The sequence below is a fragment of the Channa argus genome, chromosome 4 (genome assembly GCF_033026475.1).
Source record: "Channa argus isolate prfri chromosome 4, Channa argus male v1.0, whole genome shotgun sequence".
In the NCBI taxonomy this organism is placed as follows: domain Eukaryota; kingdom Metazoa; phylum Chordata; class Actinopteri; order Anabantiformes; family Channidae; genus Channa; species Channa argus.
Window position 1 is genome coordinate 27,800,618 of NC_090200.1, and position 19,598 is coordinate 27,820,215.

Here is a 19,598-nt window from a genome sequence, read left to right on the forward strand (position 1 = left end):
AATTACATTTTTGTAAACGTTTTGTATAATTTATCGTTGCAACATAAGAAAAATATAGCATCGTCAAATTTCATTGTCAGCATTTTGAAATGAAAATAGAAAGTGATAAATCAAGACGAAGCGGAACGAGGAACAACCAAACCGTCACTATGAACAGAATCCTACCATTTTGTATTTCCGGTAGATACATATTGATTTAATCAAAAACAATACACATTTAAAACGTAGTATGAATTTGTAGAACTATTTGACCTTATTAATCGCTATATTGACACGTGCACGTGTGAGTTGATACATTTCCGTGTATTTTGATTACAAAAGATAATAACGGTCACTAACATAACTTGTGTGGATTAAGGTTGGGTATTATTACGATAGCGTATACTAACGTTATCAAAGAGAGACGTTGTACTATGTAAAACTGCGTAGTGAAAATGTTTAGCATGTCCATGTTATAGCAGCAAAAATAAAAACAAAAGAAATGCATAACGGCTAATAATTGATATGTCTGTTGTTTCTAGATTCGATGACGATGTTCTGATGGAGGAACCACTGAGCGTTGTAAACGTTTGCCTGACGGAACATAATTGAAGACGTACAGTTTGAAACTACAAACATGCCTCGGCCCTCTCGAAGCAAACTGTTTCCATGGATCGAGCAGCTGATTCTGAACTATGACTGCCAGGAGGGCAACAGCAGTAGCACCGGGCGGCTGAAGGCTCATGTCATTGGTGTGGGTCAGATATCTCAGTCCCAGGCTCACGGCTCTGAGGGTCCCACAGGGCTCCTTTTCCTGTCCGACGGGGTGCTTCAGATCCCCGCTATCCTCACTGCATCAGCCTGGGAGCATCTTCAGGAACAGGAGGACCGTGAGTGTTTCAGCAGCTTGGTCAACACAACCGTGTGCATGCAGGACTACCGGGTGCAGTTTCACATGGCTCCCGAGCAGACTAAATGCAGATTCTTTTTGTTAGTTGGAGAGCTGGCTACCACTGCAGCTGGTCCAGTTAAAGACAGCACCCCTGAGTGCACAACACTGCCATCAATCAGGCTGAAGATCTTCAAGATGTGGAAGGCCCTGCTGGGCGTTGAGACACAGGAGTCTCAGAAGAGCCAGTGTGCTGGGTTAGATCTGTCTGAGCTGCTCGGGGAGTGGCAGCATGATTGTCTGCAGGGTGTCTTAGAGGATGTTCGTGAGAGGCTGATGGTTGGGAGCGACCAGGCTGTGAGCCCGCTGCAGCCCTCCACTTCCAAGTTCACCTCAGTGCTGACTGATGCATTCACTGCCACGAGATGGGATGTCGACAGGGTCAGATATAAAGATGAGGAGTGTTTCAGTGTCCCCATAAAGTGCCTTTTCATTCCAGAGTTAGATGCTGAGCAGCTACACACACCACCGAGTGTTGGAAGCAGGACAGAGAATGGGCTGGCAGCTGCCTCTGAAGACAGAAAGAGAGACTTGCAACATTCAGACGCTGCACAGTCTTCGGTTGATGATGCACAGTGGCGAATAGCCATGCCAGCAGTTGCACAGAGACATTGTGGCACCAAAGAGAACTCTGATCCTCTTGTAGAGGACTGCATGCTTCAGGATGACATGATCCCAAGGATGCTTGACAGTAACATCACGCCTTTATGCAACCCTTGGGACATTTTTTCTCCACCATGTGGCACCTCCTCATCCTCTGAGGCATCCCCAGAAGTAACACCGACTCACTCTTTTCACCAGCCGACTCCTAATAGATCCAAGCTGGATCATACTCAGATCCTAACCAGCACGCAACTTCCTGTCCACAGCTCAAAGGAGTCCCAGCATACATCAGAGCACAGCAAAGGAGAGAACAGTTACTTCACACCATACCAGAAACCACCGCACTCAACTAGCCCATCTGCTGCTTATCCACTAGAGCGGTCAAACCTGTCAACCCCCACAGACAGACAAAACACCAACACATCACAACAAAATCTTCCAACTTTGGAGCAAGAAAGCCAGATTTTGGAAAAGGACACAGAGGAGATATTGGAAAGAAAACACAGAAAGGCAAAGAGAAAGCGAAGTGAGCCTACACCAGAAACAAATGCCACCACTGGGCAGGAGGAAGATCAGGTCAGCAGGAGCCCTCCATCTTGGCTCTTTGACACTGCGGTAGGCTCTGGGGCTGAGGAAGGCATCAGCCATAAACAGGGTCAAACTGAAGGGAAAGTCTCGAGAAAGACGTCTACACTCCACAGTGATGGGAAGTCCTTCTCTTTTATTTACCAAGTGTCTGGACAGAATCTTCAAGATTTCAGTCGATTCAAAGTTGATAACACCTTGTTGAAGTGGGCCCTCAATTATCTTATTGTTCAAAAGCAGACCAACAGTTGTCACAGCACAGTAACCTTCAGTCAAACTTCGCCTGACAGAAACAAGGTCACTTGACTTTAGTTTCAAATTGTTGAAAGTCTCTTGTTTAAATTATTGGTTTAAGATTTTTAAATAACTCAGTATAAGACCACAGTAAAAAGTGTTAAATAGTGGTAGGTGTGCAGATCTGTTCGCTGTAGTTGAATCTATTTTGTTTGGTATGTCTTAAAAACAAACAAAAAATATTTTTTAATTTAGTAATAAAAAGATGTTTGAACTTGTTAACTGTAATACCATCCAGTGATTGTCTTTTAAAACAAATTAAAGTCAAAAACACAGCAGATGTATGTTCACAGAAATGCTCAGGGGCAACTGTGGCGCAGGAAGGTAGAGCGGTTATTCACCGATCTGCTCCGGCTCCTCCTCCAACAGCAAGACACTGAACCCCAACTTAGTTGCCCCCAGTGAGTGTTGGCCAGCTGCATAGCAGCTCCCCCATCAGTGTATGAGTGTGTGTGTGTGATTATCAGTGTGAATGGGTGAATAAGAAGTAGTGTAAAGCACTTTGGGTGCCGATAGGTAGAAAGCTTTATAAGTGCAGATCACTTACCATTTACAGTTGTGTGCAGCCCCCCTGACAATGTCCATGATTTTCATTCATAAATATTTGGGTATTTGGATCAGCAATTTCATTTTGATCCATCAAATAACTGAAGGACACAGTATTATTTCAATAGTGAAATGAGGTTTATTGGATTAACAGAAAATGCGCAATATGCATCAAAATGAAATTAGACTGTAATTAGAAATTAGAGCTGTCCTGTTATGGTCCTATATGAAAAACCAGCTGCTTATCCAAAGCTGCACCACACATGTTGATTTGGCACAGTTTTTACACCAAAAGCCTTCCTGATGAAACCTCCCCAATTTCTACTGGGCTTGGGACCGACGCTGGGGATGGTGATGGGCTGTTGGGGGTTTAGTGCCTTGCACAGAGACACTTGACATGTGGTCGGGAGGTAGGCAGCTACTGTCTCACAAGTGATGAAGAAAAACAAAGGTTTCTAAAGCCCTGAGTAAATGTGAAGAAATTGTGCTGAAAATGAAACTTGTTACACAGTCAAAAGTCCTATGTTGGCCTAAATAGAAGGTTTGCTGTTTCAGTGGCATATAGCAAACTTCCTAAAGGCATTTAATAAAGGCACATTTGCCATGACACATGTCAATAAAGATTTATATTGTATGTCTAATATAACAGCTTTTTACCAAGCTTGCCTTTTTTTATCTTATTGCATATACTGGTGTTTCGTATGTAGATTATTTAGGAACCACAGGTGTAGCAACATAATCATAGACTTTAATGGTGTATTTTTGGATTTATTGTTTTGAACTTCACAAACCACCTTCACAAAAGTAATACAAACTTGGCACATGACGACTGAACAGAGTAGAAGGTCTTTAAAATCAGCTGCGTTGTCACCAGCTGAAACAATGAAGCATGGAACACAATAAAGTCTCAATATTTCTAAGCCACTAATGTCATATTCACTATGTGAAATGAGCCATTCAGCATAAAAAGTACTTTTAGTATTTTTCAGCTTATGTGTACTTTTACTTATGTTTTAAACTCAAGATTTTTGAAACAAAATATTGTCACTGCACTGCAGTATTGTTACTTTTACTTTAATAATCCAAGTACATCTTCCACCACTGGTTTTCAGAAGGTTGTGCTGTCATATTATTGTAATGATAAATGTTAGTGAAAAACAAGTAGTATTGCACTAGAAAACTGTCACAGTGTTTATGCTGCTAAAAGAAAAGTGGCACACCGATGCTTGATGATCCATTTATATGGGTTATGTGATGAGACATTTCATCAGAATTTTTTTAAGAGCTTTTTATTGTTTTATTCAACAGAGCTTGTACTATGACCACTGACAATCTTTAAACAAACTTTAAACAGAAACTGTCAGAAGCGGAACAGTTTTCTCCATCCTACTCTCAAACCAGAGCAGGCAGTGTCATGTGAGAGTGGTCAGTCAAGTCATTTTCTATTTGTCCAGAAGGTGTCACCAAATACCACAGTTGTGATTTTGCATGGGAAGGTATAAAGTTAGGTTCAAGCACTAAATGACCTTTAATCTCAATCTCATAATAGACGTGTGCACTTAAACGTCTCACTTTTGTTTGGACAAAAAATTAGTTTTATATTAGTGGGTCAAGTTTTATCTACAGATCATTTATCCCCACAAGTCTAATTGTCTGTTTAACCACCATCAGGCATCAATATCTGTCGCTAAGAAACTGACATAAGCTCAACTGGTTAGAATGTGTGTTTGTTTCTGTGTTGGTTTGCTAGAGCAGCAAAGAGCCTATGACTTGGTGTAAATTAGGAATGAGCCTCACTAAACACACCTGTCAGCTTTCTATTTGTTGATCAAGCGTTGAGCTTTACTGTGTAGAATCATGTGTGTGCAGAGTTGGACAATTAGTCCACACTTCTTAAAAAAAAAGTTGCAAACCGATTGCCTTGAAAAACCAACAACGACAACAAAAACAAAACAAGTAAACTAGAACAGGAATTGTATTTCTACTTACTCTGGCATATTAAGTGTAGTACACTTAACTACACAACTAAAAACAGTGTACAGTATAAAATATACTTGTACTCGTAACTTGGTATTGGGTACTTTGAATTATTATTTTAAACAATATAATAATTTTAAGTAGTGTGTATTGTTTTCCAAATAATTTTGAATGTCTGAGTGGTAGTCACTTGACCAGCACTCTAATTTATTTATAAAACCATACTAACTAATTGCCTTAAATTGAATCTGATATTTTAGGGACGTCTAGAGAAAATGTCTCCAAAATTGGCACAAGTGTCCAGCTGGACTCAAGGATGAACTTTTAGTGTTTAAAGGTTTAAGATCAAAGTCCCTATGACCTCACATCTGTCCTGCCTGTCTGTCCAATCCTAGTGAACATATCTTAAGCCAATTTCTCCAAATTTGGTTCAAGTGCTTTTGGTGGCCAAAAGTTGCTATGACCTCACATTCTTGTGAACATGATTGTTGGCATTTTGTCAAACTTGGCACAAATTTCAACTTGGACTCAAGGATGAACAGAATAGATTTTAATGGTCAAAGGTTAAGGTCAGCATTACGTAATGTCTGTTCCATTCCTGTAAGGCAATATTTCAGGCAGGAGGAAGCATCTTGCATTTCACAAGCACTTACACTCCTGGATGAACTGTGTCGAGTTTGTGTCTAGTCAGACAAAACCACGGGGTCGTCGTTCTTAGTAATTACTTGCCACTGGGCCTGGATCTTCAAAATTCTAGATTTAAAAATTCGATTCTAAAGACGACAAAGGAAGAAAAAGATCCAATCCTCAACGTTTCTCTTTGCCATCTGTGTAAGTCAAATAAAGTAAAATAGATGAGCTCTTTGCCCTTCAGGCAGGAAACACTGAAGCCTAATTCAAGATTAGGCTTTTTTGAGAAAGCCATGTTTGGAATATCAGATCAGATAGCTGGTCTGAAATAATTATCTGGTAATCTGTAGATGGTACTGCGATGAATAATTTTTCACATTCGACATGGGATATTCAGATGTAGAGATGCTTGTACAGGATGGAGTTTTGGTGAATGAATGCTCCTAAAAGTTGGAAACTACTACAGCTCAACTCTCATCCCAAAGGCTGTTGGTTGAGTGCTTAATATCCTTCTTAAAAACCCCAACTGTTCACGTTATAGACTCTATGAATGTCCAGTGCAGAATGGATGGAGACATTTTTCTAGCTCTGAAGCAGGTCAAACCCTGCCTGCTGTGGCTGTTCATGTCTCATTCTTGCATGTTATTTTAGTTTTATTTGCTAATGAATCACCGTCTGCTGAGGGAGAAACAGAGAAAAAGACCAACCTCTAAGTTTATGTACTCAAAGTTCCAAAGCCCTAATGTAAGCAGGAGCCAGCTGTGCGCACTTGTAAAGTTGTTATAATCCTCCTTTGACCCATAAACAGGAAAATACATACGTAATATAAAGCATCATGCTCACATCTACAAATAATACACTGTCTATGTTGTCCTTGTAAGGCAATACAGACTTGAGTGGCTGCAGCTTCTCAAAGGACAATTAAAACACATTTTGTTCAGCTTTGCAGTTACGGTATAGCAGTTTCCTAGTACCTTACAGATTTGTGTTGATTCTGGTGACTATCCAGGCCTTAAATTCCCTCTAGTAATTGATTTAGGGCTGTTCATCCATCTTTGACTTGAAATAATATAGACAAAAGGAACATAATCTGGCAGATGTTTGGCAATTTAGCTGGCTGAGCAAGTCAAACAAGTAACAATGATAAACAAGTTCATTTTCTGTTGTTTGACTCATCACTTCAGCCCTAGAACCTTCCTGACCTTCATGAAACTGATCTCACTTTTTTGTTTTAACCTTCAAATCTTGTGCTGCTAATCTATTTCCACTAGAGGAGCAGGCCTGGTGACTCAGTGGTAGAACATGAGATACAGAAGGCTGTGGGTTTGAATCCCACCCCACCAGGTGTGGCCCCACCCAGCCACCAAGGGCTACCGTGGTGCTGGTCCCAAGCCCAGCCAGAATGTGAGCGTTGTCGCAGGAAGGGCATTTGGTGTAAAAATTCATGTGAATGTGTGTTACATGATCTGCTGTTGTGACCCCTGAAGGGACAAGCTGTTGATTAATCTATTTCCACCAGGAACTTTTGCCAGGGACCAGGGACTTTTTGAGTAACTTAGTTTTTCCACCTACTTTTCCCCCAGAGGAAATTAAATTGTGCCCAGGCCAGAATTCCATTCCCCTAAAAAGGGGAAAAAAGTTTCCTGGACTAAAAGTACCAGGAACTTTTTGATGGACATTCATGTTTAGTTCCTCCATACCAGGTGTGTTTAACTCTAGGTTTCGAAGACTGCAGCCCTGCTTGTTTTCCAACATTCCCTGCACTATCCACTGCTGATTATTTGGATACAAGCAGGGCTTCAGTCCTCAAGACCCTGTTCTATACTGTTCCTCTTCAAAATCCTGATCATTACAAATATTGTCCAAACTGATGTGAGTCACCATGATTCCACTGAAGATGTTGCACATGTGCAGTTGACCAGCCACTGAACAAGGAAATGCTGATTCAGAACATGTGGCACAATGTTTCATAAAATTACAAAGATCACACATTTTTGGGATTAAGTGGATCTGTATGTGTGGCTGACGTGTCTTCAATTGTTTGTGTACAACAACTGAGGTTTATGGCACAGATAAAATTCTGGAGACTGACCAAATGTGAGTCAAGAAGATTCCGTCTTGGTTAATTTCTGCATGGTGATTGTGGACAATTCATAAAATGTATGTATACAATTACTGCAATTAAGTAAGTCAAGTAAAATCCAGCCTTAGTAAGCCTCTGGATGGTTGGTTGCTTGGTTGGTAGGAGGATAGGTAGGTATAGAGACAGAGCAAGAAAGAGATACGAGTTCCAAAATAACTCTTACGTTAACCTCTCACTTAAAAAAATCTTGTCTTCCCCTTATGTGCTCTTTTTATACTGTGGATTATGAACATAACAGCACCAAAAAGAAAATAACCCAAGTTTTCAGCCAGCCAAAACCTCCCAGTTTGGAACATTTAAACTGTTGGGTCATTTCAAAATTGGGACACTAATAACACAGAGACAATCGTAAAAAGTGAGAATCAGAGATGTGATATGTAAAAGAATGTCTGAGAAAATAAAATAGTATATCACATTGAGAAAATATGAAAATGTCGACTTTTTACACTCTAAGGACGGTCAGGGAGAGACAGAGGAAGGGAGGAGGTTGAGACTTAGAGGGAGAATGAATTAGAGGAATGAGACAAGCTGGTGTTTATTGGGACTAAGAAAGCTCACAGTGAATCTCGTCAGCGGAGTTGATACATGTGGATTAAATAAGTTTTCTGGGATAAGATGTTGCCCCCTCCAGCTTTTTTTTCAGCATTTATTCCAACAAAGCTGTAGCTCAGTTGGTAAAGGCAGTCATCCACTGACCAGAGCATCAGAGGTTTGATCCCCGGTCCCGGCTACATGTCGAAGTGTCCCTGGGCAAAACACTGAGCCCCCAACAGCCCATTCCCATCCCTAGCTGTGCAGCGCCGGTCCACCTCCCCAAAAAATTGGGGAGGGTTGCGTCAGGAAGGACATCCGCCGTAAGAACGGTGGGAAATCAACATGTGGACAATGATCCGCTGTGGCGAAAGGACAAAAAAAAACAACATTCCAACAAAGCGCCTGAAAAATCAAGGTGTTTGTACGTGTTTCTCTGAACCATGTGTTTTTACTTGATTTTGAGCCTAAAATCTTGTGTAAGTCTAATGTTACTTCATCTGTTACTTCCATAGACTGCAAAAATTTTACATCATCACATTACGACTATGATTCATAAATTCACTGGCAAGAAACATGTTCCCACACATTAATTTAGAATTAAATTGAGCTCCTTGTGTTGTTTGTGGAATAGGTAATAATACATGATGTTCTAGCTAATTGCTGAATTCTTCTATCACGAGATGAACATAATACAATTACAAAAAAATTGGAAGAATCACTGATAGACTTTGCACTAATTTACTAATTAAATAAACTTGCTACCTACCAGATAATTTGTAAGGTAACAATGAACCTAAAATGCATGTCTTTGGACTGTGGGAGGAAACTGGAGTTCCTGGAGGGGAGCACGGGGAGAACATGCTAACTCTACACAGAAACACTCTGTAGCTGTGAGACAGCCCTGCAAACCACTCTGTAAAATGCTGTATTTAAATATACCAGGTTATTACTGAGATCCTGCTGTAAATTAATAGCCGTCCTTTACAGTGTAGCTGCAACTAAGTGAAGTTTGAGGTGGTATTTCTACACGCACAAATTATTCTCGTTTGGGGAAGGTCCAGGATTGGGACAGGTCCTGCAGAGCTGAGTGTCATTGAATAGTCAAATACTGCACAGCATTAAAAAATAAAAAAACTGCTGCACACATCAAAAGTGACCAACTGTTGTGTTTTTGAGACATCAGTGGGCCAAATTGGGTTCGTCTTTCTGGAGCTTTGGCCCTGCTGTGGAAATAGAAATTATTAATTCCCTCAAAGTGAGTTTTACCTCAGGGAAGTTTCCAGGACTAAAAGTACCATGAGCTTTCTTGTGGAAATGCACCCAGTGTCAAATGGAGTATTATTCTGCAGGGTGAGAACTGATGATATGAGTTCAACTGAGCTGTATTAGGTACTAGCTACTTAGCTACTACTGTAGAATGTTTACCCAGCTGGTATTTATTGCAAGGCATCTGTGATCACTTCCATTAGTTATTTTCTCAAGCTCCCTTAACTCCAGTTATTTAAGACACCTACCAAATAATATGATCCTGTCAAGTTTCGCACTTTCGAACTACGGCCCTCTGGTCAGAAATGTACGACAGTGTTTTTATACTTAAGCCGTCTGTACAATAACTGACAAAATGCACTCAAGGCACCTCATTTATCATACAGTGAACAGTTTATGTGGGAACAGAGGACAAATCAAGGTAAATGCTTAAACCATGCCCATCAACAATCTCCCAAATATGAATGAGATTCCCAGTTAACGTTAAATGGGTGAGAATAAGGCACCAGGAGAAGACCCCATGTACGTTTGCCTTAGGTGCTGAAAAATTGCTGACTCCTTAACTCTAAAAGTTGCTTATTGGTGTTAGTCGTTGTCTCTGTCTATATGTCTCAGCTCTCTGATTGACTGGAGGCCTGTCCACAGTGTGTCCAGTGTCTCGCCTAATGACAGCTGCATATGCTTGGGTGGCTAATGGATGGCTGGATGGTGAAATGTATCTTTTATATTGGTCCCTTTACCAATCAAGTATAAAACACAAAAACAGTAAATGCAAAGTGCACACAAAAAACTTAATTCAGGGGACGTGTTACCACCACTTAATTAACTTGTTTCCAAGATAAAAATCCTAACTTACTAGTTTAAATACACTTAATTTAAAAACCTACTTTTATGAGTTGTGTTAAAATAAAAATGTTGGTAGTTACAGGAACTTATTTTGTGTCATGTACAGTCAAATTTCGACATTCGTGAATGTAATATACAATTTAAGTCCTGGAAACTTAATAAAATGGACTTGGAAACTTTATTTAATTCTACCTTAAGTCCCACTTAATTAAAAAAACGAAACAGAGGCTTCGTGTTACAGTGTACCTACTGTACATGGCACTGAGATATAAAAGACATTTTCAAGGTGAGAATAATTTGCTTTGCAAAAAATTTCATCATTAAATGTCCAACATTGTATAGTTAGTGGACTACATGTGTAAAGGACAACACCAACTAACAAACTTGACCAAATCTCTTGTCCTACATATAGTGCTGATTGTATTTAGCCATATAAATTGACCAGCCTTGTGTCAGTTGATAAGATTAATAGTGTCCTTTGTGAAATTTGCTAAGCTAGAGAGGATTTTTTTATTTGTGGCAGGGGGAGGCAAAGTGTGTTAGAGCTGTTAAGAAAACTAATTGGAAAATATTTGTTTAAAATGCCAGTAATTAATTAGATGGTAAACATATATAGTAAATACAATGCATTTTTTGCTTCCAATTAATTTCACCAGACACTGTTGCATTATTATGACCTCACACCTTATGAGTTAAGACAGGAATTTGATTTAAACAGTGATCAAATACAAAAAAAATACAGTGTTAATGAGTTGTTAATGTTAAGTATAACTGAAATATTCTGCCTGAAACATTTCCCAATTTCATTATATTTAGTCACAGCTCACAGCTTTTTCCCACTTTATTAAGCTGTATTGCTTTTAAATAATCACAGATTTCCGAGCTTTATTGAAAGATGAGTAGAATATTTCAAAAATATTAAAACGTATAAAAAAGACATAGCAATCATAACAAACTGTAAGTAAAACTGTACCTATCGTTTCAATATGTTTGTCATCTTTTCCCTTTATTTATTTTTTCATTCAATGACAAGCCATGGTCGCGAAGACGTCTAACTGTAGGACTCATAACCAGATTTTTAGATTATAGTTATCAAAAGACTTTTCACTTTTATACACTATTTTTAGACTAATAAAAATAATAATGATGATGATAAATGGTGTTGGCATGGCGGAAGGATGAGGACCTGACCCAAGACAAAAGAGGCAGTTTTAGTGTTTTTGCCTTTTATAGCCTCCGCTTTGTTTTCATTTGAGTGAACCCACAGCAACTCCCAGAAAGGACTCGGCAATGTTTGCTTGTTCTCTCTGTGTGAGCAACTCTCAGCATCAGGGGTGGACGTGATATTTCAAACAGCACATCAGTGCGTTTATGTATTGGGTGCCCGGAAATTTTTCCAAATAAACACAGCTTGATTCAACCTGGGTGGGCAGACTTATCAAGCGACTAATTCTATAAACATATGAGGGAACAACCCGGCACCTCATTGGTTGTTGGGCAGAGGGAGGGGGGGCAGCAGGGAGTTTCAGCGCAATGAAATTTTAATTAATGTGGGTGGGCTGAGAACACCGCTGACTGTTTATGATGGACAATTTATTTCCCAGTGCAAAGTCAACATAACACGGCAAACGTACAACAATTATTAACATTTTTCTGGGGCCCTCATGAGGCCGGAGAGTCAGTCAGTGGAGGAAAGGAGCTCTGGGAGCAGGCTCAGCTTTCCGCGGGACACAACTCTGCTTCCCCGGCGTCATGACTCTTTACCACGGCCGCCTGCCGTCGCTCGGACTGCCATCCTCTGCTTTGAGCCTCTCCGCCCCTCCGCTGATTTACTTGTACGGAGGAGACACAGGAGGGGTTGTGCCCACCGCGTTGAGCTTCGTGCCGGCCCGACAGGAGCCTCCGCAGAAGCCTCCGTACAGCTACATCGCTCTCATCGCCATGGCCATCAAGAGCGCACCGGAGCAACGCGCCACTCTCAGCGGCATCTATCAATTCATCATGGACCGGTTCCCCTTTTATCATGACAACAAGCAGGGCTGGCAGAACTCCATCCGCCACAACCTCTCACTGAATGACTGCTTTATCAAGGTCCCGAGAGAGAAAGGCCGGCCCGGCAAAGGCAGCTACTGGACGCTGGACACCAAGTGTCTGGATATGTTTGAGAACGGCAACTACCGCCGGAGGAAGAGAAAGGTAAAGAGTCACCAAGAGGCTCTGGACTCCAAAGCCGCTGGACACAAGCGCACCAAGGGCCAAGGGCCATCAAGGGATCCACCAACCTCTTTGAAACATCAGGCTGGCTCGGAGATTGCAGAGGTGCCATTAAGACAGGATGCGACGGGAGAAGAAACACAGCCAGAAACGAAACCCGTTCTTGTTGAGTTTAACCATGTGGAGGAGCCGCAAAATCCCCCAATGCAGAGACTTAAAGTGTCCCCAAACCAAGACGCCGTCACACCAATAGGCGGGAGGCTTGACGCTCCGCAGCCTGACCAGTGTCCCCTTCTGAGACACACTCCGCCGTGGACAGAAGGTGCTCATTTCGCAGGTACGCTGCTCCGCAGGGAACCAGAGGAGAAACGGTCAGAAAGAGAGAGAGGTCCGCTGTGCGCCGTCCGCTGCACAGGAAACACTAACTTAGCTGAACTTGCACAGGACAGGCCCAAAGAAAACGTTCCTAGCAGGGATAAATCGAAATGTTTTAGCATCGAGAGCATCTTATCAAAAAGTGAAGACGGAATGCGCAACAACATCTTCGGTCTGCCAGCGGAGACATGTGCAGAACTCCAGAGTCCAGCTGTCAGTTCATCTGTGGTCCTCGGTGCTCGTCCGCATCACTTGTACCAGATGGGATTCCCCCTTTGCTCTTATCTGTCACTCACCTACCCTGAGAAAGTACTGCATTTTAAATGAGTTAAACAAGTTTTACTTTTATGCGTAAAAGGATCAAGTCTGAAATTAGCCTTAAATGACTAGCTGCAATGAGACTGCTGTTCTGCTTTTTCACAATCTCTGCATCTTTATTATATCCAGAACTTTACAGGCAAGGCCTGAGGGCAACAGGGAGAATTCTACCTTCCTCTTTACGCATGCGTAATTTTCGGGTTCTTCTCGCCAAATTATTCCAAACTGTTCCTCAGTGGCTGTGCAGTTTAATGCTTCATTCAACAAAAAGCTCAACTTATATATTGTATTTGTCGTTGTGTGTGAGGTTTTAGGGGATGCTCATACAGAATGTTTGCTTCATTCAAAGAAGAATTTTGATTGAGTTAACTGGGCTCAGTGCAGGCAGTTATTATCTTTAAACCCTGGTGATATATGAAGTTTAGTACTGGATGATGTAACCAAAAGCTGTTTCTACATTCCAATCTGCTTTGAAGGTCATGTGCAAAATAAAGTTTAGTTTGGTAATAAAACGATTTCTTCAAAGTTGCCAGTCAAGTCCATAAATGGAAGGACTGTTGAAAGACTGTGGTTGTTACTTACTGTCATTTTTTTCTGTGATCAAAAGTTGAGAGGGACCAATAATGTATATTTGCATATTTGCTTATCTGTTGTACTGAAGTGTAAAACTTAATAGCACTGAAGATTACCAAACTAGTTGAGCATTCTGGTCCGTAGCCCAAAGAAAAGAGATTTATCCAAAGCAGATGCTAAGAGTACTCCAAAGTTGTTTAGCATGTTTCTTTCGTAGCAGTTGTACCAAGGTCAAATTGATTATGAATACTAAAGTAAAAAAAAAAAAAAAACACATGGATGACACCTGATACATCCACTCTGAAGAAACACTCTGTATAGTCTAACTGAAGGTTTTATAATAATGCATATGATTCTGTGCCTATTGAAGGTGTTCGTTTGTCTTCATGGTGTAGATCTCAGCCAGTAACTGGCCCTTTCACATACAGGTGTATTTACTACAATCCTTTTTTATACTACATTGACTGCACTTCGGAAACCACATGGCTGCACCAGTGATGATTAAGATGAGGTGCTTTAAAGGGTGCAACACCCAATACATACAATCACTTATTGTATTTTCTGTTTTATAATTGTAATAAATTTAGATTATTTTGCAGAGATCTGTTCTCCAATGTAATGCTCCACTTGGGCTATGTGTCATAAAACGTTCTGAATCTACAACATCCAGGTCTTATGGCACTAAACGCACCATTCCTGAGCTCCTACTTGCTGCAGAATCACACCTGCATGAAATCATAGAGCTCTGCTGACAGCATCATTACAAACAGAGAGTGGCTATGTCTAAATATAGGCCTATAGCTTGTCTTGAAAAAGTGGGAGTGTGCATGGTCGGCCGCAGTGCAAATCAGGAATGTTTTTGAAATAAATAAACTTCCCCACATTTGAGTGGAGGAACTCACAATCAAAAGCATTTCCTGTGGAGAGGAGCCTTTTGGGCGATTGTGTAAATAAAACATCATGAGAACCACAGAAGGGAAAGAATGGCAGAGGGGGTGAGTGAAGAGTGGGGGGAAAAGATGTGAGAAGTAGCGGTTTAACTTGATGCTTTCTGTCTCTTTCTTCTGTCTCTGAATTTCTTGTTTGTAATTGGAATAATAGGCAACCGATTAGGAAAATGACTGTTTGATCTATAGGTATGATTTTCACTTCAATTTGAGCCCAGGCCTATAACATGTGCGATCTCCTGACTTTGTTTGTTCCAAATTCAGTCAGTTAAACGCAGTTAAACCATTTGGGTACCAATGACCAACCTGGATCTGCTGGCTCCTTCTTCCTCCAGCAATTTTTTTTAAACGCAAAATGAATTCAACAGTTCTGTCTGCTGGTCTCTTGGAGTGTTTGAACAGTAAAAGATCCTCATGAGAAAGTAGCTCGGGCAAAAAAGGGAAATAATCTCAGTTCATTTTGTTTTCTGACAAAACAAACGGTTAGTGATGGGCTGTGGGCAGACATCTTTCCATTTCACACAGCTTCAACACACAACCTGCTGGATGAGGACTTAGACACATCTAAGAGACATCTTATGGACTTAGACACATCTAAGTCCATCTGGTTTATGGACAAAACCAGGGACAGTTTCTTTAAATGCATTCACTTTAATCATTCCTGTGTTTGGTTTGGATCATAATACTCATACTTCTTGTGATAGTCATAATCCCTTTTGGTTGAATTCCAAAACAGCGAGTCAGAAGCAAGATAAATCTTTGAGTTTGAACTTTATTAATGGCATTTAACGTTTTAACACTTTCATAACTCTTGTCCTAATGTGTTCATTAAGCTGTCTGGTTTTTGACTATGTGATAACTTTAAACTGATTTAGCTGAAACAAATTCTTATTACTAGATATATCGATAGGATTTGAAATTGTAAATATTTTTTTTATTTCAAGTAAATAATAAAGGAAAGAGTATTGCAATACTGCAAAAAATAAACTTAGATTCAGCTTAAATGGCATTATCTGCAACTAAATAATGAAATAAAATGAATCATATGCAAACCCATTGACTAAAAAGTTGGGTCATTGTGAAAAATGTAAATATAACAGAGAATGCAATGATTTGTAATTGTAAATAGAAATAGAATATTACAGTTTTCACATCAAATTTGAAAACTGAAAAATTCAACTACACAAAAATGTAGCTGCCCCCTGTCTCATCTTTTTTGAAACATGTGGCTGGCAACAAATGAGACAATAATAATAAAAATAATAATTTAAAAATCCGCATTTGATTTGGTGTTTTTGTACTTTTTACAATCACAAAGATAATTTAAATAACATGATTGGCGTGTCTTAAACCGAACAAACACTATAAATGTGCTGTTTATTGTTTCCTAAAAACCTGGCTTTAAATTAGAGTGTAACCCCTTTTTCAACTTTTTCCAAATGTCTGTTCCCCCTTTTGAAAATTTCACAATACACCCCTGGTGTGTGCTCGAGAAAAAGATTAATCACAGGCAAGACATGGAGCAGTAAACACACTGTTTCAAATACTTTGTTGATTTCGTTTTTTGCAGTTTTGTGTATCACCACTAAATTATTGCAAGTTTGAACACGTGACTCAGTGATGATGCTATTTATTTTTACTGACTAGAGAACATTGCTTGTTTTACACCAGGCTGTTCTTACTTTATTAGGACGTGGATAGAGCCAATTCTTATAACGTAAAAATGTATAGATTTTCCTATCAAAAAAGTGACAAAAAGATTTTTTATCACACCGTTTCTAAGGTGCTAACACATCCTCTATTTTCAGCCACTGTGGACATCTCTGCTCAAACTAACCCAGGCGCTCTTCTATTGAATCCAAACAAACCAGAACCAGAAAACTCACTTCCTGTTTGACAGAGGATTCTTCCCATGTAAAGACCCACCAGACTCTGTGTGTGTGTGTTTAGAACATCAAATGTAAAAGCTTTCAACATGCTGAAGCACTGTTCTGTTGTAGTAATCCGTCATAGAGCGCAGCAAAATGGACAAGTATTTATAGGAAAAATGCAGTGGAATATTACTTTGAACTAAATTAGGTCTCCAGACTGGCTGGTGAAGAAGTGCAGCGGAAAACTGCAAAGACATGTTCAGCACCTTCAACAACCATCCAACATTAAAGGAAAGTTGGATGGTTTTGGTTGAAGCCTTTTAATCAGTATTCCCACAATGATTCCCCGCCTATGGGGAATCATTTTATTACACAACTTAATCCCATTTTGCCCATCAAACTGCTATAAAAATAAGTAAAAGATAAAAATACATTTACAGCTGTACATTTGGGATTTCGGATCAAAAGATGAGACATGAAATTCGGAATTTCTGACTGTCAGCTTCTATGTGATAGACACCTGCATCATTCGTAATAGTACATCAGCCAATATTTATCACTTCATCATGTCCTGCATTGAGAATATACATCTGCAAACTAACACTGTCAGACGAATGTGAATTGAATTGAACTAAAGCACACGTGTACCACCACAGTTATATTGTACTCACTCAGAAATCACAACAGTGACGTCTCCACACTGAATGGATTACTGTGACATGTGTTCATGCTCCCTTTGGGAGGACTTGTAATAACTTGGGTGGCCCCCTAACTTTTCATCCAGCACATAATATACTAATAACATTCTCCAACACCCTCCAAACAGCAACCGGAGCCATCTTTAGGTCCTATTCTTTTGAATAATGCCACTCAGCCAACACCATAGGGGTGCCAACATACAGGGCCTGTCCAGTGTTGTCCTACAAACAAGTTGTCACTATTTGGCAAGATGCTCCCATGTCTCTGAGGCATACGGCTTTCATTAGTGGTTTAAGTTGTTACTGGGTTTTGGTTGTTTGGTGGTTCACTTATTAGCGGTTTCAAAATGGAAGACAGTGTAAGTGAAGTGTACAGTGTGTGTAAGGTACTGGGGATAAGTGCAGATTAGTTCAGGAGCTTTCGTCGTCATGGCTCACTTTTAGACAGATCCGCTGTCGTCCCAGAGAAAGAGAGAGAGAGAGAAATATTGTCAGGACTCAGGGAAGTGTCATCACCTCTGTTTCATGTGCAATCAAGTCCCAGCTCAGCACTAAATCACACGGTTTAAAGCTTGCTGGTTCAAAAGGGCTTCTAATCCAAGTGTTTATTATATTTTTTCACTCTCTACATAAACTGGCTACACTTGTCCAAATACACACTCAGCACTGGGGGAGGGCCGGGCGGTGATTAAGATTGATGGGTTTGGTCCGGGCCACATTAGCTGCTAATCAAGTTAGGTTTCCTGGCACAGAAATCTGTATTTTATTATGTGCCTAAAACATCCTCCAGACCATGAGTGATTCTGTTTGCAACCTGAACACAAGCACATACACACACAGAGAGACTACAGTACACATGTGCACTTTTCAAATGTCAGGATATTGAACAAACCTTAAATACAGCTCAACTCTGTGAGGTTCAGTGTGTTCTGATCTGTGTCAGAGAAGCTCTGACTGCAGGGGGGGGGGGGCCCTGAAGTGTAACTGTGTTGTACTAATGTGGATTCCCCCCTTGATGCATGATGCATGGACTATTAAACATAGTTATATGCAAGCCCTATTTCCAGAAAAGTTGGGACGCTGTGTAAAATGTAAATAAACAGAGAATGTGATAATTTGCTAATTATTAAAATAAACATGTGCTCATTGTGAATTTAATAGTAGCAAGCATCTGTGACCCAAAGCTTCACAGATGCTGCCTTATGAACTTGGTCCTGGTAACACAAGTTTGCTGCTTTGCCTCGCTTTTTATACCAACTCATTACACTAAATTAACCTCATTAGTTGTGAGATGTTTATAGCAGTGTATTGCTGCCACCATAACAAAAAATAAAACTTTTTATTTTTGTTATAACGAGAAGTTATATCAAAATACACATGATTTCTCAGCCTTAATAATATCATGTTAATTTTTTAACAGGCAACAATCGATTTTTTGTCTGTACTGCTGATGATAATAACAGAATAAATTGATATTTCATAGAAATGAGAACATATCAGATAACCAAATATTGTATCTCATAACAATATTGCAAATATGTCATTATAATGTTAAAGTATCATGTCAAAAGTATCTTGATATACGAAAAATTACTCGTGTTTTTTCTCATGGTGGCAGTAACACAATTTTTCCAGTCTTTTGTTGCAACTGTTCCATCATTTTTGTATGTTGCTGACATCAAATTCAAATGAGCAAATGAGCACTGTCTTTCATTTACAATCAAAAGTAATTAAGTAAGTAAAGAAAATGAGTAGAGAAACCTTAAAAATTCAGAGTCATACACTCATAACATCACAGGAATTTAGTCAACTTACCTTTTTTCAATAACTAAATGTAACTACTTTTATTTCAGTTTAGCTTTAATTAAATATTTCAATTTAGAATGTCTAGATTTAATGTATGTACAAATGACTCAAGTCTAAGTTGAGATAAGTTGAATAAATTAACTGCTGAGAGCTCACTCAACTCATTAAACAGGCAGTGTTATGCAATATAACAATTTCAGGATTATATTTTTATTTAAAACCTTATTTTTACCTATTTTTTTTATAATGGACATGCTGCATTTCTTCTTTAGCTGTCTCGTGTGTCCTTTTAAACCCATCCCAAGTTTGCTATGAGAGAAGTGCAAAGCAGTGATACATATTATCAATATGTATTAGTAATATGAGGTATAACTGTTTACTTTGTGGGTGTGAGGATGCAAAACAGAGATATGTTCATGGACTGATGACAAACATATAAACAAA

General features: G+C 39.7%; 2 protein-coding genes across 3 annotated transcripts; both read left to right on the plus strand.

Annotated features, from left to right (window-relative positions):
• Window positions 1-22: 22 nt before the first annotated feature.
• acd (ACD shelterin complex subunit and telomerase recruitment factor) lies at window positions 23-3,791 on the plus strand. 2 transcript variants are annotated; one of them, XM_067500731.1, is made up of 2 exons: window positions 23-180; window positions 522-3,791. In XM_067500731.1, exon 2 carries the CDS (start codon window positions 617-619, stop codon window positions 2,420-2,422), a length of 1,806 nt encoding a protein of 601 aa, XP_067356832.1. In that variant the 5' UTR covers window positions 23-180; window positions 522-616; the 3' UTR covers window positions 2,423-3,791. The 2 variants fall into 2 exon arrangements, with proteins under 2 accessions (XP_067356832.1, XP_067356831.1); XM_067500730.1 differs by having other exon boundaries at window positions 143-283.
• An 8,130-nt stretch (window positions 3,792-11,921) lies between these two features.
• Window positions 11,922-18,442, plus strand: foxl1 (forkhead box L1). Its single transcript, XM_067502663.1, has one exon. It carries the CDS (start codon window positions 12,105-12,107, stop codon window positions 13,266-13,268), a length of 1,164 nt encoding a protein of 387 aa, XP_067358764.1. The 5' UTR covers window positions 11,922-12,104; the 3' UTR covers window positions 13,269-18,442.
• The last annotated feature ends 1,156 nt before the right edge of the window (window positions 18,443-19,598 follow it).

Excerpts from the sequence above, each read along its gene's own strand:
- acd (XM_067500731.1), top strand. The coding sequence starts at position 617 with ATGCCTCGGCCCTCTCGAAGCAAACTGTTTCCATGGATCGAGCAGCTG.
- foxl1 (XM_067502663.1), top strand. The coding sequence starts at position 12,105 with ATGACTCTTTACCACGGCCGCCTGCCGTCGCTCGGACTGCCATCCTCT.